The sequence below is a fragment of the Microtus oregoni genome, unplaced genomic scaffold, assembly GCF_018167655.1.
Source record: "Microtus oregoni isolate MIOR12 unplaced genomic scaffold, Mior012 000006F_ref0000085, whole genome shotgun sequence".
NCBI lineage: Eukaryota > Metazoa > Chordata > Mammalia > Rodentia > Cricetidae > Microtus > Microtus oregoni.
Window position 1 is genome coordinate 52,971,407 of NW_024543065.1, and position 25,788 is coordinate 52,997,194.

Below are 25,788 nucleotides of genomic sequence, written 5' to 3' on the forward strand. Positions count from 1 at the left end.
AGAGCCAGCAGAGCGGGGCCTGACTTGGACTGCACACTGTCTTCCTCTTCTTCCTCCTCTGGGCGCTTCCGGGACGCCGAGGCCTGTTCCGGAATAGCTGGCACCCGCTTTCTCTGCCTCTCTCTCACGTTTGTGACCTTCCGGCGCCATTAACTCGGCTGGTGGAGGACCCTCCCCGCCCACGCTGCACTCCTGTCACTCGGAGCGCGCGCCGCGCCCCAGGAACCAATCAGCAGCCGCCGGAGGTAAGGGGGGGACCCCGCGAGTCTGCGAGAGGCAAGCGCGCCGACGGGGCGGGGCTTGAGAGGGTGGGGCGTGCTCAAGCCGCGCCCCCTGCTCTACCGTTAGGAGGTTGCTGGGCAGCTGGCCCAAGTGAGTGGGAACCTGAAGGTCTCACATTGGTGACGCCGTTGGCTGGAGGTACAAATAAATTAGAGCTCCTGTGAAGTGTCCCCGTAGCACCGATATGGCCCTCCTAATAACATCAGGAGGATATTTCTGGAAATACTCCCATAGAAGCCCGAAGCCCGACATACCCAAGGAATGTATTCTTGAGACCTGGGTTTGGGGGTTCTCTATGCCTGAGTATAGGGAGGAGGCCCCGAATAAAATTGCAAATATAAATAGTTTTAAGTACTAGGGAACACTTAGAAAAATTAGTAAGTAGGGCTGGGCACGGTGGCTCACACTGTAATCCCACCAGTGTGGAGCCAGAGACAGGATTGCCTTGAGTTTGAGGCCATCCTGAGCTACATAGAACAGGACCCTGTTCCAGAGGGAGAGGAGAGGAGGAGAAAGCTGTAGACTATTAAGTTCTGGAATGTGTCGTGCCTCAAGCATTAGAACAGTTAGAAATTTCTCCAGGAAAGTTTGCAAAGCAACTTGTCAATTCTGGAAGATTCCCCAGAAGAGACACTTGAGAACAGAAGTGGTCGTGGCTCAGTCTGTAAGCACAAGGACCTGAGTTTGAACCCTGCAACCACATGAAAAGTGGGATGTGGTGGCGTGGATTTGTAGTCCCCTGCTGGGGGCGCAGAGCCGGGCAGATGTGTGGGGTTCCTTGGTCAGCAGTATATCCTAGTTGATAAGCTCCGGGTTCTATTGAGATACTCTGTCTTAAAAACAAAGTGGGGCTGGCAAGAGGGCTCATTAGGTAAAGGTGCTACCAAGGCCAAAGAGCTGATTTCCATCTCTGGGACTTACATGGTGGGAAGAGAAACTGGTCTCTCAGAGGTTGTCACCTGACTTCCACATATATGATACGTCTCTGTGCATGTGTGTATGTGGGTGGGTGGGTGTGTGCGTCTGCGCATACACTATTAGTGATTTGAAAGAAAGTGGATGGCACCTAAGAAACTACACCTGAGACTGACACCTGGCCTCCACATGTACACGCACACATGCATGCACACTACACCTGAGATTGACACCTGGCCTCCACATGTACACGCACACACGCATGCACACTACACCTGAGACTGACATCTGACCTCCACATGTACACGCACACACACATGCACACTACACCTGAGACTGACACCTGGCCTCCACATGTACACGCACACACACATGCACACTACACCTGAGACTGACATCTGACCTCCACATGTACACGCACACACACATGCACACTACACCTGAGACTGACATCTGACCTCCACATGTACACGCACACACACATGCACACTACACCTGAGACTGACATCTGACCTCCTCATGTACACGCACACACACATGCACACTACACCTGAGACTGACATCTGACCTCCACATGTACACGCACACACACATGCACACTACACCTGAGACTGACATCTGACCTCCTCATGTACACACACACATGCACACTACACCTGAGACTGACATCTGACCTCCACATGTATACGCACACAGGCATGCACACTACACCTGAGACTGACATCTGACCTCCACATGTACACGCACACATGCATGCACACTACACCTGAGACTGACATCTGACCTCCTCATGTACACACACACACATTCACACTACACCTGAGACTGACATCTGACCTCCTCATGTACACACACACATGCACACTACACCTGAGACTGACATCTGACCTCCTCATGTACACACACACATGCACACTACACCTGAGACTGACATCTGACCTCCACATGTACACGCACACACACATGCACACTACACCTGAGACTGACATCTGACCTCCACGTGTACACACACACACACATGCACACTACACCTGAGACTGACACCTGGCCTCCACATGTACACGCACACACACATGCACACTACACCCGAGACTGACATCTGACCTCCACGTGTACACGCACACACACATGCACACTACACCTGAGACTGACATCTGACCTCCACATGTACACGCACACACACATGCACACTACACCTGAGACTGACATCTGACCTCCACATGTACACGCACACACACATGCACACTACACCTGAGACTGACATCTGACCTCCACATGTACACACACATGCATGACACAGAAGCTCTGGAAGTCTCCACCCCAAGAATATACTTATTAGGCTTCATCTCTGTGAGGTCAGTGTGAGCCCTGTAAATAAACAGTTACGTAATAGTTTGTGGAGAGTGCTCCCAGAGAACTCTGGAGACAGCAGGTCGATGGCCGCTTAGGTTCTGGATTGTTCCCCACAAGAGCTTTAAGTAGACTCAAATACTGATTCCAGAACACTGCGCAATGGACACTTACTTGCCCGAAAGGGGGATAGTCACAGTAAACAGGCGCTTTAGTGTGAGGCAGGATCCCTGTGGGGCACCGGGGAGGTTTTCAGAATAATAGGGGGGAAGACAGTTAATTGCAGGGGAGGAAGAAGCCCCAGGTTGTGGAGAGGTCCTGGGTCTGTAAACAGTCATTTACACTCTGAATCACTCCCATAAGCATCTGTTATCAGCCCTTGCCCTCCTCGGTCAGTCCAGTCTGTGGCTGGGAAGAGGGGCTAGACAAGCCCTACACAGCTAGCAAGATTGCCCCTCATTTCTAGAGTGTTTCACGGGGACCTGCTGATGTCATCAAGGCCTGAGGTGACATGGGGAGGGTTTTGAAGGAACACAGTGTAAGCGCCAGATGCTGTGTGTCTAGGTTCTTGGGGACCACACTGTCCCCACCTCTGCTGCTTCTGCTGTCTGTGGAAGGCAGCCATAGCCACTCCGTAAATTGGTTGGGGCTAGGTTCCAATGACAGTGTATGTTTGGAAACTCAAAACAATGTAGATTCGGTCTACAGGCCATGGTTTGCCAACCTGACCTCTTGAGCTAGACCAGGCCGTCCATACAGTCCTGTGGACAGGGGAGGACTCAGGCCGTCCATACAGTCCTGTGGACAGGGGAGGACTCAGGCCGTCCATACAGTCCTGTGGACAGGGGAGGACTCAGGCCGTCCATACAGTCCTGTGGACAGGGGAGGACTCAGGCCGTCCATACAGTCCTGTGGACAGGGGAGGACTCAGGCCGTCCATACAGTCCTGTGGACAGGGGAGGACTCAGGCCGTCCATACAGTCCTGTGGACAGGGGAGGACTCAGGCCGTCCATACAGTCCTGTGGACAGGGGAGGACTCAGGGCCGTCCATACAGTCCTGTGGACAGGGGAGGACTCAGGCCGTCCATACAGTCCTGTGGACAGGGGAGGACTCAGGCCGTCCATACAGTCCTGTGGACAGGGGAGAACTCAGGGCCGTCCATACAGTCCTGTGGACAGGGGAGGACTCAGGGCCGTCCATACAGTCCTGTGGACAGGGGAGGACTCAGGCCGTGCATACAGTCCTGTGGACAGGGGAGGACTCAGGCCGTCCATACAGTCCTGTGGACAGGGGAGAACTCAGGGCTGTTCCACAACACATTCCACTGTAAAGAGACACTAGTGATGGAGAGTAGGTCATCTTGAGGATTAGACACTGGAGAGATCTGGGAAGTTCAGAGTGGGAGGGCTGACCAGCAGAAGGTAGTCCATGGGAACCCAGTGGGCCTGGGGGAGCCAGCCCCTGCCGCTCTCACCACACTCACAGGTCAGCAGTCCTTCAGCTGATTTGTAAGAAAATGACTTGGGAAGGAGACTCTTGTTTTTGTGCGGCTCTGCTCCTGTAGGTTGTTTGTGCTGGAACATTTTAGCAGTTGTGAATAGATATATTTCTCACTGCCCTCAGGGGTAGACTGTGGGATTGCCAATACTCGTGTCTTGTTTTGCCATGGTTGCCATTAAGCTGCCTTGGTGATCAGACTGGCTGCCTGAGCTCTAGCCTCCACACTCACATTTCTTATAGTCAAGAGGAGGGAGAGGCAAAAGACTGTGCCTGTTTCTGTAAGGGGACATTTTTGAGTACTCCCAAACCATGCTTCTGATACCACACCACTTACCACACCAAGAAAAAAAAAAATTAAAAAAGTATTTTCTGGATAGCTGTGTGTTTACCTCACCAAATGGAAGAAGTCAGGAAAGATACAGGACACTGGCAGCCACCTGCTCCCTCAGCCACAGATCTCCCTTTGGGTTGTTCTCTGTGCATATGTATGTATGTGGTTACACGCACATGCATATAGTACCCAAGGAAGCCAGAAGAGGGCGGTGGGCCCCAAAGCTGGAGTTCGAGGTGATTGTCAGCCGTCTGATGTGGATGCTGGAAATGGGACTCCGTCTTCTGCAAGAGCAGTGTGTACTCTTAACTGCTGAGTCATCTCTCCAGCCTCTGCTTTGTTTGTAGGGTTTGGTTTTGGTTGTTTTTGTGAGGATTCATTTATAACAGTGGGTGGGTGGGTGTAATGGGTGCAGGTATGTGTGGATGCCAGAAGCATTGGTAACTTGGTGTGTGAAGTCAGTTCTCTCCCACCATGTGGGTCCTGGGGATTGAACTCAGGTCATCAGTGTTGGTGGGAAACATCTTTACCCACTGAGCCATTTCTCTGGTCCAGTGGTTCCTTTTATAAGGAGGAGCCTTCATATAGTCAGATGAGCCCCATGGAGAGGGAGGACTCCTTTGCGCTAAAATCTCATTGTTCCCTCCAGGTGACCATGTCAGAGTCTGGGCACAGTCAGCCTGGGCTCTATGGGGTAGAGCGGCGGCGGCGGTGGAAGGAGCCGGGCTCCAGTGGCCCCCAGAACCTCTCTGGGCCTGGAGGTCGGGAGAGAGACTACATTGCACCCTGGGAGAGAGAGAGACGGGTGAGTGACCCCAAAGATGGCATGCAGAAATCCAGGGCTCTTGTTTGGTTGAACTCCTGCTGTCAGCCAGGCTCAGTACAGGGCTAGTGGACATATCCATGTCCAAAACTGCCCTCAAAAAGCAAGGAGGGAGAATAATAAAGGGGCTATTTTTGATGATGTGGCTAAGAAGACCTTTGAAGAGGTGACTTTGTGATTTGGGGTTTTTTTTATTCCTTTTTTAAGGTTTATTTTATTATTGTTATGTGGAATGGGAATGTTCACATGAGTACAGGTACCCTTGGAGGCACCAGATTCCTTGGGAACTGGAGTTGTGAGCCACGTGCTGTGGGTGCTGGGAACTGAACTCAGGTCCTTTGGAAGAGCAGCAAGTGCTCTTAACCACAGAGCCATGTCTCCAGCACCAAGAGGTGACTTTGAGTTGGGGCCTGAAGGTGAAGGGTCAAGCCATTCCAGACCCTAGATGAAGAGCACTGTGGACAGAACACCATGTGCAGGGGTCGTGGTGACCTGTGTGGTGGCTGGTGAGGCTGCAGCAGGAGGGGGACCTGAGAGGAGGTGAGCTCAGATCCCACTGGCATGACGGCGTTTCACAGAGAGGATTGAGCCAGAGCTGATACCGGCTCCTGTTTCAGAGTCGCGTGCCCCACTAACAGGGCATGTATGCCACTGTTTGCAGAGTGTCCTGTCTCTGTGGGGCTTCCTGAACCCTCAGAGGTGCCGTGTGAGCCCATGGACTCTGTTTCATGCACAGCCCTTGGGGGACTGTCCAGATCTTCCCACAGCTTGTCAGCCGTAGTCCCTGAAGAAGCTGCTGAAAATCTTACCTTTGTCTCAGGCGAGGCTGCTCCCTGACCTTTGTACATCCTCCTTACCCACCTGACCGCAGCCCCTTCTTGTCATTCTGCTCATGTGTGTTCTTCTCCTGCTGGGCTTGTTCTGGATCCCCTGCCCTTCCCATCCTCCTTGTTAGACACCCCTGCTCATGAGCACAGCTGTCTGTCACCCCCTCCCTGCCCTTCCTCCTTGTTAGACACCCTGCTCGTGAGCACAGCTGTCTGTCACCCCCTGCCCCAGCCTCGGTGCTGGAGGTGTTCTCTCGGAGCTGTTCTTGCTAAAGCACTCTGGGTCATCCTGGGGTTCCAGCGGGCCTCTGAGCCAGTAGAATGAGTAGGACTTATAGAGAAACAGGCACAATGAGGGTCCACAGTGACCTTAACCAGGAGCAGGCCTGAAATTTGAACCTTCCCCTCTAGACTAAGGGTGATCGGGAGGCAGAAGAGGATGACACATAGGAAGGAGTGCATTTGCCTGTGAGAACAGGGACAGGGCCAAGGGCTTGGCAGTCAGGGTAGTAAGGATCCCAGTGGCTCTCACAGAGCAGGCACCTGCCATGTATCAGGGGTCCCACTAGGCAACACACAGGCAGTTTCCCTCTGTCCTATACTGTCCTGTGAAGGTGGAGTTCCTGCCCTTCCCCCAAGGTTGACCAGGTAGGAGTGGGTGTAGCTCTTACTTGGGTTCCCACACCCCGCTCTCCCTCCTTCCCATGGGGCTGCAGAGGACGCTGTTGGGGGTTGCAAAGATGTGACTCAGAAGCCGGGTGAATAGTTAAGAGCAAGTTCCCATGCTCAGCCACATTCTGCATGGGTTTCCAGTCTCAAGGGCGTAGTATCAGCACCTGGGTAGGGTTGGGAGGCATCATGGAGGTTGTCTGGATTAATAGCTGCATTCTCTCTCCTCAGGATGGCAGCGAAGACCCCAGCACTAACGTCATGCAAAAGACCCCCATCATCCTCTCAAAGCCCCCAGCAGAGCGGGTGAGCATTGAGGACCTCAGGAGGGAGGTGGGAAGAGGGGTGATGGGAGGTCTCCACGGTGATCTGCAACCTTCTCACTCCCACAGTCAAAGCAGCCGCCACCAACCACAGCCCCTGCAGCACCACCAGCCCCAGCCCCACTGGAGAAACCCATTGTGCTCATGAAGCCACGTGAGGAGGGGAAGGGGCCTGTGGCTGGAACAGGGGCTACCACCCCTGAGGGCACTGCCCCACCACCCCCCACAGCCCCTGCGCCACCCAAAGGAGAGAAGGAGGGGCAGAGACCCACGCAGCCTGTGTACCAGATTCAGAACCGGGGCATGGGCACTGCAGCACCAACTGCCATGGACCGTGAGTGGACCCCACAGCCTAGGCAGGGACCAGTTCCTAGCCGCCTTAGATCCTCTCCATCCTGTCCCCTCTTTCCATCGAGCCATGGTGGGCCAGGCTACGCTCCTGCCTTCCTGGCCCACTCAGACCCTCACTGCCCTGTGTAGACGGCAACCGTACTTTCGTTTCCCAGACACTCAGACCCAAATAATCACACAGAAACTATATTAATTACAATACTGTTTGACCAAATCTTAGGCGTCTTTCTAGCTAACTCATATCTTAAATTAATTCATATCTATTAATCTGAGTATTGCCACGAGGCCATGGTTTACCAAAAAGGTTCTGGCCGCAGCATCTTTTTCCTTGACTCTGCCTACTCTCTTTATCTTTGTTCAGATTTTCCACCTGACTTTACTCTGCTAAGCCATTGGCTAAAACAGCTTTATTCACTAACCAATAAAAGCAACACATATACAGAAGGACTTCCCACATCATTTCCCCTTTTCTATCTAATTAAAAAAGGAAGGTTTTAACTTTAACATAGTAAAATTACATATAGCAAAATAGTTATCAAACAAAAATTATAGTTACAATATTTAGTCCATTTACATTTGGCAAATTAAGGAAAATACTTTAATACTTTATCCTGTATTTGTGAGTCTACAGTTTTATATCTAATTTATCTTTCATCATAACTAAGGAAAACTATAACTGTCTTCAACTCCAGCAAAGACCCCAGAAGGATATAATATTACCTAAGTAAACAGAAGTGCATTGTAAGCAACTTCCAAAGTTCTAGAAATGACAGAGACATCTTGCTGCCTGGACAGTCACCCAAAGTTCTTCTGTGATGTTGGGGCATCCACCTTAGTCTTTAGGCAGCAGTCTTTTCCATGAAGCAGGAAATTTGAAGGTTTTTTTTTTCTGCCTTGTAATGGCAAAGTTTGTCAGTTCCTGTTTTCTGTGTCCTGCAAAGTGTCTGGCAGGTTCTTCTGTGAAGCAGGAACCCTGAAGGACCAGCCCATCTTTTGGAAAGTTTAGCAGTCACTTTTCTGTGGGTCCTGCATGTCCAGTTCAAACAGCATACCATTAAGCAGTCCAGGCAAGAGCAATTTCTTGCCCAAATGGCTAGCCTTGTATTGAAGGCAAATGCCATAACAAGTTTCTTCAATGCCCATTAACCTCTCTGAATTGGTGCTGCCAGAAGCAGGCATGTCTCACTGTCAAGAAAAGTCTAGGTTCTTAAACCATTTTAATGCCATATTCTGTAGGTCTTTGGAGTGTTGAAGATTATCTAACTGAAATATATCTCTGTATATCTAGAAACTAACATGACTAAAAGTTTATTATAGATGACTATCTATTAACCTGTATTTCTTGATTATACATACATTACATTTTTAAATGAGCTGCAAACGTAATACCTTAAACAAGAGCAGAAATACATATCGACCTTAAATCTGTATGGACCAAAACCCATACCAATGCAAAGTATTCATCTCTATATGAATCCTCTCTCTTTCTGTCCAGCTGTGGTGGGCCAGGCCAAGCTCCTGCCCCCAGAGCGCATGAAGCACAGCATCAAGCTGGTGGACGACCAGATGAACTGGTGTGACAGCGCCATTGAGGTACAGCCTCCCTAAGTCCCACATGTCTGTCCATACCCCTCCAGAACAGCCCTCAGGACCTGCGAGGAGCTCCCATCCAGCTTAGGGGCTGCAGTTGAAAGACTGGGTTTGCTGATGTTAGGCGAGAAACAGTGGGGATTGGACCCAGGGCCTCCTGCACGCTAACAACTTCTCTGTTCCCGAGCTCCAGCTCCAGACTGCTTTGAACTTTTTTGGTTCAGAAGTAGGGTACTAAGTTGCCCCTGCTACTCTTGAACTGTCCAGTTTTCCTACCTTAGCCTCCTGTGACACCAGGGCTAGTTGAAACCCTGACATGCTCCGATGTCTCTTGCTAGACATCCCTGCTACCCTAATACCAGAACCTCTGTGCCATGGCACAGCAGAGGAAGATCCTGATCCCGCTCCCACACTCCTCTGGGGTCCAGCCGCATGCTGTCTTCACAGTGCCAGCCAGAGGCTCCTTCCCTGCAGCTCCTGCTCTAGCGAGGGCATCGTATTATCAGGCCGACGTGCCTGTGCCTCTCTGCTTTTGTTCCTCTTCCACTGTTCAGCAGACTCGGGAAGGGCCGCCCCTTCCTTACCCCTGTAGCCTCAGCCTTTTAGTGCAGCATGCCAGTGCTGTTGGTTAACCTGGCCGTGCCTGCTGGCTCCACTGGGCCCTTTCTGTAGTGATAAAGCCACTCTTTTTGCATTGCCTCGTTTGGCAGCCTCCACCTCTGCAGGGCTATTGAGCACTTGATATTGTGACCCCTATTTAATGAATTAAAATAGCCACATGTGATCCTGCTGCCACAGCGAACCTCAGTCCTGGGTAGTTTGGCTCATTAGACTCCAGTTGGCCTTTGGAAGAGGTTCTTCTGCCCCCTGGTGGTAAAGATCGGCAAAGCTGGTGACCGGAGGCAAAGGTCTCAGGTGTTTACAGACTTAGCTCCTTGTTCTGATCTGCAGAGACTGCCCAGAGCAGGGGCCTGACTTGGGTGGTCCTGTCTTCCTGCCTCTCCACTCCTCCCCTGAAGTACACTGGCCTTTCCCCACTGGTTCTCAACCCTCCCTAGCTGCCCCTGCCAGGCTCTACTAGGCTTGTGAGGCTCATGTCTTCCATTGCCCCCCAGTACCTGCTGGATCAGACTGACGTGTTAGTGGTCGGTGTCCTGGGCCTCCAGGGGACAGGCAAGTCCATGGTCATGTCACTGTTGTCGGCAAACACTCCAGAAGAAGACCAGAGGTGAGGCACGGAACAGTGTTGAAGACCAGGGGAAGGTGGTCATCCATGGGGAGAGGGACTGGGATTGTAACGAAAGGCTTCAAGGTGGCTTCCTGTCCTGGGCTCATGTCATGGACGAGGATGAGTGTGGGCTGTCTGTGGAGTGAGGCTCACCAAGGCTTTCAGAAGGTGGTGGCTGCCTCAGGCTCTCCTCTTGCTCGGGTAGTCTTTTAATTTAACTTTTATGCGCTTGAGTGTTGTGCCTGTGTATATGTCTATGTACTGCTTGCTTCATGGTGCCCACTGAAAGCCAGGAAAGGTTTCAGATCTCCTGGAATGGTGGTTACAGGCAGTGTGAGCCTCCCATGTTGGCACTGGAAACTGAACCAGTGTTCTCAACTGCTGAGCCATCCCTCCAGCCCCTCAAGTGAATTATTGACGGATGAAGCAGCTGGAACAGAGCCCAAGAGTTAAGGGTACCTGGTGATCTGGGAGATAAGACAGGGAAAGAGCGAATTCTGCGCTAGCCTTGGTCCTCCTGTGTTATGTTCCTCTGCACAGGAACGGTGAGGCCTGAGGTGCCGCTGACTTGCACACAGGTCTTCCGTGAGGGGACATGGGATGAAGATAAATGGTGGTAGTAGAAGAGAGGATTTGGAAGGGGACCTTAAGAACTGCATCCTGACACTGAGGCAGGGCGCCTGGCCCTCCTAGAAATAACCTTTCCACATGCGCGAGTCATCGGTTAATCAAGCCCTACCCCCTACATGGAGAGTGACCTGCCACATGTCCCACGTTACATATGCCTGCCTTCTCCCCCTCTCTCGTGTGCACATGCTCACACACACATCCGCTAGGTTCTCCCTACTGTCTCCTAAGGCACCTCTTAACACAAGACATCTGGCTTGCAGTGTCTTGGGACTTACTACTTCAGGCGCCACCATACTGTTGGCATTAATTAGCCTCTTTCCTAAAGTTGATTCCTCTCAGTGCCTCACTGGAACTTTCCCTCTCTATCTACACAACCTAGCGGGAGCAGGGAAGGCAGGGACGGGGGACTAGAGGAGCTTGAGAAGACCAAAGGAAGACTCAAAATAGGGATGGGCCATGTCTTGTTAGGGTTATTATTGCTGTGATGAAACATCATGACCCAAAGCAATTTGTGGAGGAAAGGGCTTATTTGACTTCCACTTCCACATCATAGTCCATCACTGAAGGAAGTCAGGGCAGGAACTCAAACAGGGCAGGAACCTGGAGACTGGAGCTGATGCAGAGACCAGTGGAGGAGAGCTGCTTACTGGCTTGCTGTCATGGCTCGCTTAGCCTGCTTTCTTATAGAATCCACCTAGGACCAGCAGCCCAAGAATGGTACCACCTGCCGTGGGCTAGGCCATGAGATAATATGCTACAGCAGTGGTTCTCAACCTGTGGGTCTTGACCCTTTCACAGGTCACCTAAGACTATTGGAAGACACAGGTATTTACATTACGATTCATAACAGTAGCAAAATTACAGTTATGAAGAAGTAACAAAAACAATTTTATGGTTGGGGGTCACCACAGCCTGAGGAACTGTATTAAAGGGTTGCGGCATTAGAAAGGTTGAAAATAGTTTTGCTTGCAGCCTGATCTTATTGAAGCATTTTCTTTCTTTCATTTTTGAGGGGCAGGTGGTTCAAGACAGAGTTTCTCTGTGTAGCCCTGGCTGACCTGGAACTTGCCCTGTAGACCAGCCTGCCTTGAACTCACAGAGATCCACCTGCCTCTGCCTCCCAAATACTGGGATTAAAGATGTGTGCTGCCACCACCCAGCCCGTGAAGGTATTTTCTTAATTGAGGTTCCCTCTCCCATGACTTTAGCTTGTATCAAGTTGACATAAAACCATGCAGCACATTGACTCCTTGTCATCTTGACAGACACACATACCACATTCAGCCACAACCTTTCCTTTCTCAATGGTCCCAAGATCTCACGTGAAAGACATAAATAACTTTAAAAGACCTACAGTCTTTTTTAAAAAAAATACTTATTTATTATGTATATAATATTCTGTCTGTGTGTATGCCTGAAGGCCAGAAGAGGGCACCAGACCTCATTACAGATGGTTGTGAGCCACCATGTGGTTGCTGGGAATTGAACTCATTGCCTGCTCTTAATCTCTGAGCCATCTCTCCAGCCCAATACCCATCTCTTTAAAAACCAAAAATCTCTTCTACTGTGGACCCCCATAAAAAGCAAAATTAAGTTAAATAGTTTCTTGTTTCAAGAGGGAAGAACCAGGGTACAGTCAAAATCAGATCAAAGCAAAACCAACAATATAAATAGCTCAGCGTCCAATGTCTGGGATTCACTCGATCTTCTGGACTCCTCCAAGGGCCTTGCGTCACTTCTCCAGCTCCACCATCTACCGCTCACACACTTGTCTTCTGGGTTCTGCAGCTCCACTGCACCAGAGCTGCGTTCTTGGTGCTTCTCCCATGTATGCTGGCTGGTTTTGTGTGCCAACTTGACACAGGTTAGGGTGATCAGAGGAAGGAACCTCAGTTCAGGAAATCCCTTGGTGAAATCCGGCTGTAAGACATTTTCTCAATTAGCAATTCATTTCCATTATGGGTGCTGCCATTTTCCTGCTGCTGGTTCTGGATTCTATAAGAGAGCAGGCTGAGCAAGCCAGGGGAGCAGGCCAGTGAGCAACACCCCTCTATGGTCTCTGCATCAGCTGCTGCTTCCAGGTTCCTGACCTGACTTCCTTTGGTGATGAACAGCAATGCTGAAGTGTAAGTCTATTAAACCCTTTGCTCCTCAACTTGCTCTTTGGTCATGGTGTTTCACCACAGCAGTAGAGACCCTAACTAAGACACCATGGTACTGGCATCGCCAAAACACTGGGGTCTTCTGCTCCAGCTGGGCTGTACTTTCACCAATAGCTTCCCCTAGGCTCTCTTCATGGTGCCAAGTCTCAACTTCTTTACATGACCCCTTCAGTCCTGAGCCTTCAACTGCCACTGAGGCTGCATCTTCCCCAGTGGCCTCTCCTGGCCTCTCACAGTGCCAAGCCTCAGCTGCTCTCCATGACCCCTTCCTGCCTTCAAAAGCAGCACTTCCTGGGTGACTCTTACATTACCAAGTTCAGTTGCCAACTTGTACAACCTTGGCCACCTCTGGAACACAGCTTCTCTGTGATGACTCACAGGATACACTTCCCAGAAGACTCAGTGATGCTGGCCCTTCCACAGTCCTCTCCAAAACAACATGGTCAGGTCTGTCACAGCAGTACTCCACTATCCTGGTACCAACACAACACTATTGCTGTAATGAATTTAGTTTACCTTTCCATATTGCTGTTCGTCATTGAAGTCAGGGCAGGACTCAAAGAGGGCAGGAACCTGGAGGCAGGAGCTGATGCAGAGGCCATGGAAGGTGCTGCTTACTGGCTTGCTTACAGGCTTGTTAAGCCTGCTTTCTTATAGAACCCAGGACACCAGTCCAGGGATGGTACCACCCGTCATGGTCTGGGCCCTCCCCCATCAACCACTAATTAGGAAAAGTCCTGCAGGCTTGTCTGCAACCCAGTCTTACCAAGGCATTTTCTCAATTGAGGCTCCCTCTTCTCAGATGACTCCAGCTTGTGTGGAGTTGACATAAGACTGCTCAACACCAGACACAGTAAAGAACGAAGGCCAGGTTGTTCCCAGAAGCTGGAGCTGGGCTTTTGTACAGAGGGTGCCTTATCCTTAGTGTACAAAGGGCTGTAAGCCCTTTGTGTGGAGTCTCGCATCTGAAGCACAGTTTTATTGTTGCTGTGATTGGAGATGGGGGTTTGTTTTGTTTCTTTAAGACAAGGTCTCTCTACATAGCCTAGGCTGGCTCCCATCCCACAATCCCTCTGCCTCAGTGTCAGGTTTTTCTTCTAGGGGAAAAGGCCCATACTTCTTACCAAGTCTTGGCCTGGTGGAAACCCAGAAAAGGTTAGGGAGCACCGTTGCCTGAGCCTAGAGGTCAAAGGTCCAACTGCCTCTCCATCCCCGGCCTCTCTGCCCAGTTGCATATACAGCTGCCTGTGCCGTCATGCTGTTTCACCTCTTGGGTGGCATCTTTGCACACCCCTCTTAGCAGCAGGCACAGTCCCCTGTGCTGTCTGTCCAGACTCCAGAAACCGCTGTCTCAGTTTGCATTTTACCCATGGCTCTTTTTGTCAACTCCTAAAGATTTCACCTCATTTACAGCCTGCTTCCCTCCTTCATGCCCAACCCCTGCTCCCAGCCATTATCTCCCCTGGCAGATGCTGAGATCTACCCAGCCAGTCTTTGTGCCTTCGCTCAATTCAGCAAATGTTTACCAAATGCTCCTTACATTGCCAGCCCCTGTTCTTGGTGCTGGGTTCCACAATACGCATGACTGTCATAGCCTGCCATGTGGGCTTGTTTTCTGGGGAGTTTGTAAAGAGAATCCATCTGGCATGTTAGAGCCATTTGGCATGTTGGAGGATGATAACAGCCAGGCATGTGGTGAATGCCTGTGGTCCCAGCTTTCAGGAGGTGGAGGCAGGAGGATCAGGCATTTGAGGTTATCCTCCGCCACATAATCAGTTCAAGGTCATCCTCAACCTTATCCTTGTTCAAGGACAACAAAACCAGTTTTAACAATTGGGCCAGATTAATTTAAATCCAGCACTGAAGGAAGAACGGACTCAGTGGATAGTGTGCCCTAATGAGAGGGAATACAGACACAAAGCCTTAGGCCTGGGATTTGGGCCCGAGTTGCAGAGCAAACAAGAAGGGGGTCAGTAGCTCAGGGACAGCTTGCCAAGTGAGGCCCATGGGTCTCAGTCACACTGCAGAGAAACATGCGCAGAGGGCTATAGGAATGAATGTGAGAGGCCCTGGGAGGTCCCTTGTCTGCGGAGCCACCTCCAGCCTTTCCTGCAGTCCTTGCACACAGCAGAGAGGGCATTTTCCAAACCAAAATCTATTCATCACTCGTCTGCTTCAGGGCATCTGGACTCATACACCCCCATCCCAACTCCTGCCAGTGTCCCATGAAGAAAGGCCTATATGTCTGCCTGCTGATGTCCTACCTCAACCTGGCCTGTTGTTGCCTTTCTCCTCAGTCTTGCCCTTTGTGCCTCCTGTCAGTCTAACAGCCCTGGTCTGCATCCACCCGTCCTCACATGTACTGCCTGTCCCTCTTCACTTGCTCCCTGGAGCATTTTCCTTGCCCTCAGAGCAGATCCACCACCCCCACCCATCCCATCATTGTCTTTTCTTAGCCGCATAGTTTCAGAGCATCTTTGAGCTAAATGGAAGTCTTTGGAGCCAGTGGCTTTGTTTCGTCTGATACTCTGCCCGTGAGCACTCTCACATGGATGTTGGGAATCAAACCCAGGTCCTTTAGATGAGCAGTGCACACTCCTAACCACCAAACTGTCTCTCCAGCCTAATTGCACACTTGAGTATGAACTTTGTAGGTGATATTTACACCACAAATACCAAAAGTTGGACACACTTGGTTGGGTAGTAGTATCATTCCCTTATAAATAAATAATTGCAACGGTGTCTTCACTGTGTAGACCAAGCTAGCCTCATAGTGATCCTCCTGCCCTTGCCTCATAAGTGCTGGAATTAACAATATACCCCCACAATGCCTAGCAGTTTTCATAATTTTTTGTGACATAGTCCCACTGTGTACCCTGGCTAGCCTGGAATTCATAGAAGTGTGTTTACCTTGTTCCTCCAGTACTGGCATTAAAGATGTGCACCACGGCTTCCTGCCCTTGTCATCTCCATATTACAGATAAGGAAACTGAGGAAGAGGGCTTAATGGCCAGGAAGACAGAGTTGAGATCTGTAACCTGGAAGTCTGGCAGTCTCTGCCTGTAAACGCTTGAGTCTGCTGACTCCCTTAGCTGCACTGACTGTACCTGTGGGCGGGCATGAAGCTGCATGCTGAAAATCATGTTGTCACTCCCTAGCCGTGGCGTCAGATGGAAGAGATGGAAGGCCTGGGGGCTGGCAGAGGGTCCGTGTCTCAGGTATTCTGTGGCTGGAGAGACTCAGTGCCAGACAGCTCATGTGCTCCACGTGTTCTCCTCATAGGGCGTATGTCTTCCGGGCTCAGAGTGCCGAGATGAAGGAACGAGGGGGCAACCAGACCAGTGGCATCGACTTCTTCATTACCCAGGAGCGGATCGTCTTTCTAGACACACAGGTGCCAGCCCAGCCCCAGCCCCCCTCTCCCTGGCCCTTAGCATCCTCCTGTTAGAGTGTGACATTCACTTTTGCACTGTGGCCTGGAGGATCTCCAAGCACTGTGCCTTCAGGTGTGGCCTCGGGTCTGTATCAGTCTAGATCCTAAACTTCAACCTTATCAGGAATGTGACCTGAAGTTGAACTCTGCCCCTTCACCTGTCAGTGGGGGTGCAGGCTCTACTCAGCCTCTTGCAAGCTCGTTCTAGTCTATGGAATGGTACAAGAAAAGTGTTTGACCAACACCTGGTACCAGGTTCTTGCTTAGAATTGTCACTATCATTGGGACTGACCTGCCATGGATATCTAGGCAGTGGTCCTCAGCTCCTCACCCTCAGGCCCTTCACAGGTCCTTTTCCATTTCTGACCCCAAGTTTCAGAAAAGGGAAGTCATACTGCCTGTCTGCCTGGGAGTTGCCCCGAGGTTTAAAGTTTCACAGTAGCCCTGACAGAGGTAGACCTGAGCCGGATGCTCCCAGCTCTCAGCACTGTGGTCTCTAGAACAGACTCTCTCTACACTTCGACCTGTTTGCCTGGCCAGTGTCTCCCTTCTGAAGACTCCCATGGTGCATGCTTCTTGACATTTGCGGCCTCTGATGCCTCTGTTCTCCACACCCCTCCACTGTGGTGTGAATCACTGCTGTGTGTGTCCAGTCCCAACTGCCTGGAGTCCTTTGGGCACTGGGCCTGGCCCAGCGTTGTTACTCCCCCTTGGGGAGGTTCTGCTCTCCAGACACTGACAACACAGAGTGGAAAACCTGCTATCTGGAAAGGCTTCAGGAAAACCTGGAACCCTGAGTGCTAGGCCTTGTTGTATAGGGTGTGCAGGGACCTGAACACATGCAAGCCTGGCTAAGAGCACCTTCCAGAACAGCTCACACCCTGCTAAGCGGCAGTATGACTGACACCAGAGTGGTTTCCCGAGGTGTTCAGTTGCCTGTGACTTTCAGGAAAATTCAACGTGCTAACCCGTTTCTTCTGTGTGCACTGATGCAATTTGTAAATTCACACCAAGTTTCACACTAATCATTTTTTGACCTAAGTAATTATTTCAGCAACACTTTGGAAGCACATAAAAAACAGCCAGCGACAAAGAGTCTTAAAGGGGCCAGGGCTTATTTATGCTCTGTGAAACTTAGGAGCACCAGGGGCTCTTGGGACTCCAGGCTCTTGGAAACAGCAAGGCTTGGCTCAGGAAGGCTGGGAGTTCATGGTTCGCCCCCTCTTGCTGACCAGCGCTGCACTGGTTAGACTGACCTGCTCTGCTGCTGGCCTCACTTTGTCCTCGGCAGTGTTTACCTGCACTCTCAGAGCATGCCTTGCAGTAACTGCCTCACCTTCCGGTTCCATCTCTTGCAGCCCATCCTAAGCCCATCCATCTTGGACCACCTCATCAATAATGACCGCAAATTGCCCCCAGAGTACAACCTCCCTCACACCTATGTGGAAATGCAGGTGAGGGAGTCTGGTAGGGACTGAGCTGAGGGCTGAGGGGGGAGCAGGGGGGTGGACCAGGGGCTGGGCTGGGGGAGAGGGGGCAGCCCTGGCTGAGGACAGACCTGGCCTCCAGCACTCACTTTTCACCCCTTGCCCTCAGTCTGGTGCCCCTCTATGTAAGGCGGCTGCTGCTTCCTACCTGGCCACATTTAGGGCTGGCCTGTAAGGAAACAGGTCACACAGTGTCGCTCACAGAAAGAAGCCCTTTGTGCTGCTCCTTGAGCTGCATCCTGGGAAGAAGAGCTGGTGTCTGACCTCTGCCCTCCCCATCCCTTCCAACAGTCACTGCAGATAGCTGCCTTCCTCTTCACGGTCTGCCACGTGGTGATCGTTGTGCAGGACTGGTTCACGGACCTCAGTCTGTACAGGTGAGCTGCGAGACAGGCTGGAGAGAGGACAGCCTCAGGCCAGGGCCCCACTGGTCCCCTCGGTACCCATGGGGATACTGTTGCATGTTTGTTGTAATTGGTCGTTCCTACAGGTCCAAAGGCCTCTGCTGGCTTCTCCACACTAGGATCTAGGTAATGCATGTCTCCTCTGCTAAGGCCCCATAACAAACCTTCACCAAGTTCTCTCAGTCACTATTAGACTGCTTACAGGGCAGTGGTTACAGCAGGAGCGTTAGTTGTCTTAAAGCCACCCATGGGAAGGCCTGCACATGGAAGGACGATGGCTTCCCCATGGCTATGAGGATGGAGCCCCTCCCTAGTCCTTCCCAGCGTGCATGCTTGTGCCCTCCCTGATACAGGTGCAGTTAGGGCAGAACTGCAAACAGCTACTTGGGAGGAGTGGCTGGACACTCAGGCGAGGGTCTCATGCCTTCCTCACCCTCTCCTGTGAGGGGAAGTCAGTGGTCAACAAGCCCGACATGGTGGTCTTTAGCCAGTGGGCACAACTGAACTCATGCAGTGCGACAGCCTGCAAAGCGCTTACCCCTCCATGGACCTCACCTCCGTGTGGTGACCACAGCCCTTTCTGTGCTGCCTGATAGCGCCCACACCATGAGGAAGACACCCCCGGGCATCTGGTTAGCCTAGGGCTCACACCATGAGGAAGACACCCCGGGGATCTGGTTAGCCTAGGGCCCACACCGTGAGGAAGACACCCCGGGGATCTGGCTAGCCATCCCTCCTGCAGCTCAGTGCCAAGGTGCTCCTCGTTATGCCTCTTGTCCCTGGCTGGAAGCACTTGGCCTGTATATCTTTTCTGATGATGCCCTCATGGCGTGAGGCCAGCTTCAGTCCTCCTCTCCCCTCCCTTCCCACACCCCCACCATGGTGCCTGCCACTCTGAAGTGACACCACTGTTCTGATGACCTCCCTTGGTGCAGGTTCCCAGCACTACATGCAGGGTCTAACACAGGCGGGTGCAGAGTGCACAGGGGCGGGTTTGTTCAGTCCTTGGAGTTTGGTTTTCCAGCAAGCGTGCGTACTATCTGGTCCCTCGGGCAGCAGGAATAAGGCGGTGGGCCGTGGGGAGGAGAGTTCTGCCTGAGCAACTGGGGTCCCCAAAATTAGGTGTTTCCAAAGTTTGAATCCCAGCTATGTTGAGTGGGTACCTGCCTGTGTTCCTCATTCTGTGCAGACCGAGTAAATCAAGGAGCTCAAAGCATCCGGTGCAGCACCCACAACAGCATAGTACTGGCACAGACCCACTATGGCAGTGTTGTGCCCTGAACGGCACAGTAGTGGGTACAGCACAGTTCCTGGTTCAGAAAAGCGCGTGTTTGGTGGGGGCTGCTCCTGGATAACTCTAGAGGTGGGGCTGAGTGGTGGGTCTCCACAGCAGTAGAAGTCTTGCCAGGAAGCAGAAGGGTGTGACCACACCTCAGTGATGTAATTCTGGAGCATCCACCAGGATTCGTTCATACAAGTAAATGAAGGAGCCCTGTCCCAGGCTCTGGGCACACAGGTGTGAAAAACACAGAACAGGCAGCTCCTGTGGGGGTTGTGTTCTGCTGGGACCCTCGACAGAGCTTTGTTGTGAACCCATGGTCTGCAGCTGGACCCTGGGAATCATGGGTAAACATGTAGAGAAAGCCCATGTACTTAACAGGTCTCGTTTCCCCATTAGATAACGGGTTTGTTTTATTTACTGTTACACACTTGGAAAATGTGTTGGAAAACAGCACAGAGTGAGAACATCCACATAAAGACCTGTGTGCAGATATTTATAGCACCTCTGTTCATAATGGCCGCTCAGAAGCAGCCAGCATGCTTTGAGTGGGTGAATGGATGAAGAAGTGGGTCCATCCAGACAATAGGGTGTTATTCAGCACTAGGAAGAAATGAGCTGTCAAGCTATGAAAGGAACGGAGGAACCTTAAATGCATATTGTTAAGAAGCCAGTGTGGGAAGGCTGCAGCATGTGTGGTTCCGGCCATGTGACAGCCTAGAGGAGGCAAGGCCTGGGACAGGAGGTGGATGAGGGTGAACTAGCATAGCACAGGGGACTTCCAGCACAGTAGCCCCCCACCCCTGCTATACTGGGGACTTCTTGCCCAGTGAATGTCTCCAGACTAGAGTGTCTGCACCAAGACTGAGCGCTGTGTGTAGGGTGAACTGGGGGACAGTGATGATCATGCTCTGGTCTGCCATTGTCACAGATGCCTGCTGTGCATGCAGGAGCGTGGGTCAGAAACTGTCTTGAGAGATCTTGGTTGGTTTTATGCTTAATTTGTTGGAGTTTTGTTTGTTTTTGAGGGACTCAGTTTCTATGTAGCTCATACTGGCCTCAAACCCCAGGTGGCTGGGATTACAGACACACGCCAAAACTCAAAGACAGTGCAGTTGACCCAGGTGCCATGAGCTGGTGTCATAGCCCTAAAAGTGCATGAGGAGGTTGTCTGACTTTGACCAGAATCTCAAGGGGCATCCTCCCCAGGATGTGGAAAGGGGGTGCACATGCATGGCCATCAGCCCCTCATTCCACACCTGCAGGTTCCTGCAAACGGCGGAGATGGTGAAGCCGTCCACCCCGTCCCCCAGCCATGAGTCCAGCAGTTCCGCAGGCTCGGATGAGGGCACTGAGTACTACCCGCACCTCGGTGAGAGCTGCTCTGGGACCAGAGGGTGGGCAGGCATGAAGACTTGGGAAACACTTTTGTGCCTGCGAGAGGGGAGTCTCTGGAGCTCCCTCTCTGGTCCCCACTATCTCAGTCAAAGGCTGGGGCCAAGCCTGGGTCTGGCTCCAAGTCAGAACGGGAGAGGAGTTGGCCTGCTGTGTCTGTGTCCTTGATGTCCCAGGGGGAGGGACCTGCTCTCTGCCTGTTGTGTCCTCCCTGGTGCGCTTCGACGATTGTGTTTCTGGACACACACATGTACACACTAGCCTCCTCTTGTGTTCCTGATCACACAGCTGTCCTTGTCTGTCTTGTCATCAGGCTAGGGATCCTTGATGCTGGAAATTGGGTCTGACTGTCTGTCCCCTGCTCCGCCCTGCTCACAAATGCTGAATGACTTGAACTAGTGGAGAAAGAGTGTAGGGCAAGGCAAAGCGTTGTCTGCTGCATGGCTGTACCTTCCACCCGCCCCCCCACCCCCAGTCTTCCTGCAGAACAAGGCACGCAGGGAGGACTTCTGTCCCCGGAAGTTACGGCAGATGCACCTGATGATTGACCAGCTCATGGCACACTCCCACCTGCGCTACAAGGGTGAGCATCCCCAGGCTTCGTCCCCCTCCCCCCCCCCCCCGGCTGGCCAGTGGCCTAGATCCTTGTGCCACTCCCTCCCAGGCAAAGAACCCCAGATGAGCCTTCTGGCTGCCAGTCCCCCACCATAGACCACAGCTCAGGCTGCGGACTGGTGTTTTCCCAGGGACACTGTCCATGCTGCAGTGCAACATCTTCCCAGGGCTGCCACCCGACTTCCTGGACTCAGAGGTCAACTTGTTCCTCGTGCCCTTCATGGACAGTGAAGCCGAGAGCGAGAACCCACCTCGAGCAGGTAGTTACTCTTAGGGACATCTGGCCATGGGGAGACAACCTGCCCTGGGGCCGTGAGAACTCCCTGGCCTGCCACTGTTGCTGGGGCCTTTCTTGGGATCACCTTCAGCATCGGAGAGGTTCAGGAACAGCTGGTCCGAAGCAGAACTCTGAAGACCCATCCCCCATTTTAGGGCCTGGTTCTAGTCCTCTTTTCTCGCTGCTGCCTGGGTACCGAGGCCACCCCAGCTTCCAGTCCTTGGTTAGCAAGCTCCGCAGTCAGGTGATGTCCATGGCGCGGCCTCAGCTGTCGCACACCATCCTCACCGAGAAGAACTGGTAAGAGTTGTTTGGAGTGCATTTGAGTGCCTGAAGGGCACTCTTGCAGGGGGACCTAAGTAAGTAAGGGGGACCCTTAGTAAGTCTCTCCAGTCCTTGCTAAACAACACTTCCCCAGGGCCAGCAGCACGGAGTTTTGTGTGACTAACTCGTGGGCCTCAGCTGGCTACGGGGGTTTTTTGTTTGTGTGTTGTTTTTTGTTTGTTTGTTTGTTTGTTTTCTGAAAGCTTGTAGTCCCAGCACCTGAGACTAAGGCAGGGGGGATCATTATGAGTTCAAGGCCAGCTTAAGCAACACAGTGAGTTCCAGACCAGCCTGATCTACAAAGCCTTCCTTATCTCAAAAACAAAAGTTTAGGTTCAAAGAAATGTCACATAGCAAAGTCAAACACTTATCGTATGATGCCAGGAGAAGGACCGGGACCCTGGTTAGGCAGGAGATCTGTTCACGGTCATGAGACTCTTTGTTAGCCGGGCAGTGGTGGCGCACACCTTTAATCCCAGCACTCGGGAGGCAGAGGCAGATCTCTGTGAGTTCGAGACCAGCCTGGTCTACAAGAGCTAGTTCCAGGACAGGCTCCAAAACCACAGAGAAAACCTGTCTCGAAAAGCCAAAAAAAAAAAAAAAAGAGAGAGAGAGAGAGAGACTCTTTGTTTTCCTGCTCCCTGCCTGCAGGCGCTCTGTCCCACCCTCCTTCACACTCAGAGGAGCCCTGCCTCCAGCCTGCCCTGTCTGGGAGAGAGTTGAATATAAGCAGGGCCTGGTGCAGCCTCTCACTCTGCTGCTGCAGTCACTGAAGAGTGGAGAGCACAGGCCACGGCAGGGTGCTTCTCACTGAGCACTTAGGGCACAGCTCAGGTTCCTGTCATTGCTAAACCAGGGCCTGAGGGGAGGGGAAGACCTGGGCTGTGCAGCTGCTGTTGAATGTTTTGTCCATCATGATGGGGGGTGGGGAGTGGAGACACCTTTCCCCCTTGGGCCTTCATCCAAGCCCAGCCCCTCAGCCCCCAGGAGAGGGCATGGAAGCAGGGCCACTCAGTCAAGGTGGCACCATCGCTCCAGGTTTGGGAAGCTCCTTTGTATGTGGAAACTTACTGGGCCTCAGTTTCCACCCCTGACTGCAGCCCTCCACCCACAGGTTCCACTATGCTGCCCGGATCTGGGACGGGGTGAAGAAGTCCTCAGCCCTGGCAGAGTACAGCCGCCTGCTGGCCTGAGACCGAGGGGGTAGCACACAGGGAACCCCTGTCCTGTGGACAGTAAAGGGCACAAAGCCTTCCCCCAGCAGGGGAGGAGAGCGACAGAGGCCTGGCAGAGGGATCATGGCTCCCTCCCAGAGACGTGAGGTGTCTGAGGCCAGCCCCTCCCTCAAATGGGATGCTGCTCGGGGTGACCAAGAGATCCCACCCCCAGCCTGGGATGAGCAGCCCTTCCCAAATCCCCATAGAGACAGGCAGCAGGAGTCAGAGCGGTCCCCAGGAAGCCTTCCCTAGAATTGGAGCTGGGGTTGGAGAGCTCTTTGTGGGGGGAGTTGGGGAGGGAAATCTGATGGTTCAAATAAACCTGGTCACAGGAGCCTGCTCTGGGTTTGTTCTTTCCCCGACCCATCACCCGCTCCAGGAACAGGGCAGCTGATCTTGTCACTAGAGCAACACTAATGTCTGTTTAGACTGAAAAGGTAGAATTGTCATGTGTGGTTTGGCCTATAATCCCATCAGGAGATGGAAACAGGAGGACCAAGAGTTCAAGGCCAGCCACAGCTGTGTAAAGAGAGCAGCCTGGACCGGAGACCCTGTCATAAAAATAAATGCAGGCATGGTGGTGCATGCCTTTAAGCCCAGCATTGGTTGGGGGGTGGGATGGGAGGATCTCTGTGAATTTGAGGCCAGCCTGGTATATCTACAGAGCAAGTGCCAGAGCTGTCACACAGAAAAATCTTCCCTCAAAAAATCAATCAATCAAGAAATAAATAAAATAAAGGAGTAATAGGATCGTCCTGTAACAAACTGTTTGCCCTTACCCGGCTCTTCTCTCTCCCTTTGGACCCACTGACTCTTGGCCTTCAGATGCCCAGCAGTGCACACATCCTCCTGCTTACAGACAGTGGAGCTTACAGACTTGCTCTGGAGTTGTGGCCCCATGCAGAGTTTGTCCGTTGGTCTTGAGTAGAGGCCTTCTAATGAGTCTTTTACAAACACATGGGAGAGTCCTGCGGTGCTGCCTGCACTGGGTGCAGTTCTGGGCCACAAGTCTGCACGCTCCTTTGCTACTGGATCTGATAGCAGAATCTTTCTTTTCACCTTCGTTGTTTACTGTGACCCCTGCATTATTTTCAGAATAAAGGAACTCCCGTCTTTTCTTTGATCTGACTTTTGTCGTAGAATTACCACTGCTGATGGGTGTTTTTCTTAGCTCTGGTTTGCCTTTCTTAACTGGCCATCACCACGGAACCCACACAAACAGCAGGAAGTCTGTTCGGTCATCCCTTGATTCCCTTCACAAACATGATAGACAGGATTTTGTTTTTGTTTTTTTTGTTTTTTTTTTTTTTAGATTTATTTGTTAATGTATACAACGTTCTGCCTGCACGTATGTCTACAGGCCAGAAGAGGGCACCAGATCTTATTACAGATGGTTGTGAGCCACCATATGTTTTCTAGGAATTGAACTCAGGACCTCCGAAAGAGCAGCCAGTGCTCTTAACCTCTGAGCCACCTCTCCAGCTCTGATATACAGAATTTTTTATAGTTTATTTTTATTTTATGTTCATTAGTGTTTTTGCCTACATGTGTGTCTGTTTAAGGGTGTTGGATTCCCTTGAACTGGAGTTACAGACGGTTGTGAGCTGCCATGTGGGTGCTGGAAATTGAACCAGGGTCCTCTGGAAGAGCAGCTGGTGCTTTTAACCACTGAGCCATCTCTCCAGCCCCCAATATGCAGAATTTTGTCTTCTGTATTGTCAGCACAGTTGATCACAGTTCCTACTGGAAGACCCAGGGAAATCCAGAATTTTGCCCTGGAGGGCCCACCACGTTCTGGTTTTGACATCTTGAGTACCTAGGAAATCAAGAAGGAAGGAACTCCAAGGACAATGGAATATGCGCTTCCATATGATCTTAAGGAACTTCCAAAGCCTTATGCCCTGCCCCCAACTGTGCAGATACCCTGCTGCTGCCCTTCCCTGTCCAAACTTGTGTCTCATGTCAGACAAGGTGCACATGTCTGTATTCCCAGCTCTGAAGAGACAACAGGGTCACAAATGCCAAGCCAGCCTTGGCTATATAAAGATTAGACCAAATCACAGATCCATGAACAGACCAACCTCTGCTCATCCAGGTTGTGGGAGGGCTTCCTCTGTCCGGGAGTTTGCCCCAGAATAGGGCAAGAGAAACTGGCCAACAACCAGGCCTCATCCCAGAGAGAGGGAGCCTGAGGTTCAGTCCTAAACACCAACTAGTCTGGGACAGCCAGAGCGGGGCAGGGAGCGCCCTGCAGCTGGGTCACAGAGCTCTGTGCAGGGTCAGCTCCGTGGCCAGCTCAGTCAGATCAGCTGGGGATGGATGGTGCAGAAGGTGCCAGTGTGCTCAGGGCAGTGACAGCAGAGGCATACATGAG

The 25,788-nt window shown here is 51.8% G+C and overlaps 1 protein-coding gene and 1 pseudogene across 1 annotated transcript; one reads left to right on the plus strand and one right to left on the minus strand.

Annotated features, from left to right (window-relative positions):
• On the plus strand, positions 1–23,748 carry Smg9 (SMG9 nonsense mediated mRNA decay factor). The gene is made up of 14 exons (XM_041654781.1): positions 1–245; positions 5,030–5,185; positions 6,931–7,005; positions 7,092–7,356; positions 8,869–8,966; positions 10,079–10,191; positions 16,266–16,377; positions 17,775–17,870; positions 18,195–18,280; positions 20,852–20,958; positions 21,457–21,564; positions 21,728–21,856; positions 22,029–22,173; positions 23,312–23,748. The coding sequence occupies exons 2-14, from the start codon at positions 5,036–5,038 to the stop codon at positions 23,388–23,390; spliced, it is 1,563 nt and encodes a 520-aa protein (XP_041510715.1). The 5' UTR covers positions 1–245; positions 5,030–5,035; the 3' UTR covers positions 23,391–23,748.
• On the minus strand, positions 23,637–25,221 carry LOC121449943 (annotated as a pseudogene).
• Positions 25,222–25,788: the final 567 nt, after the last annotated feature.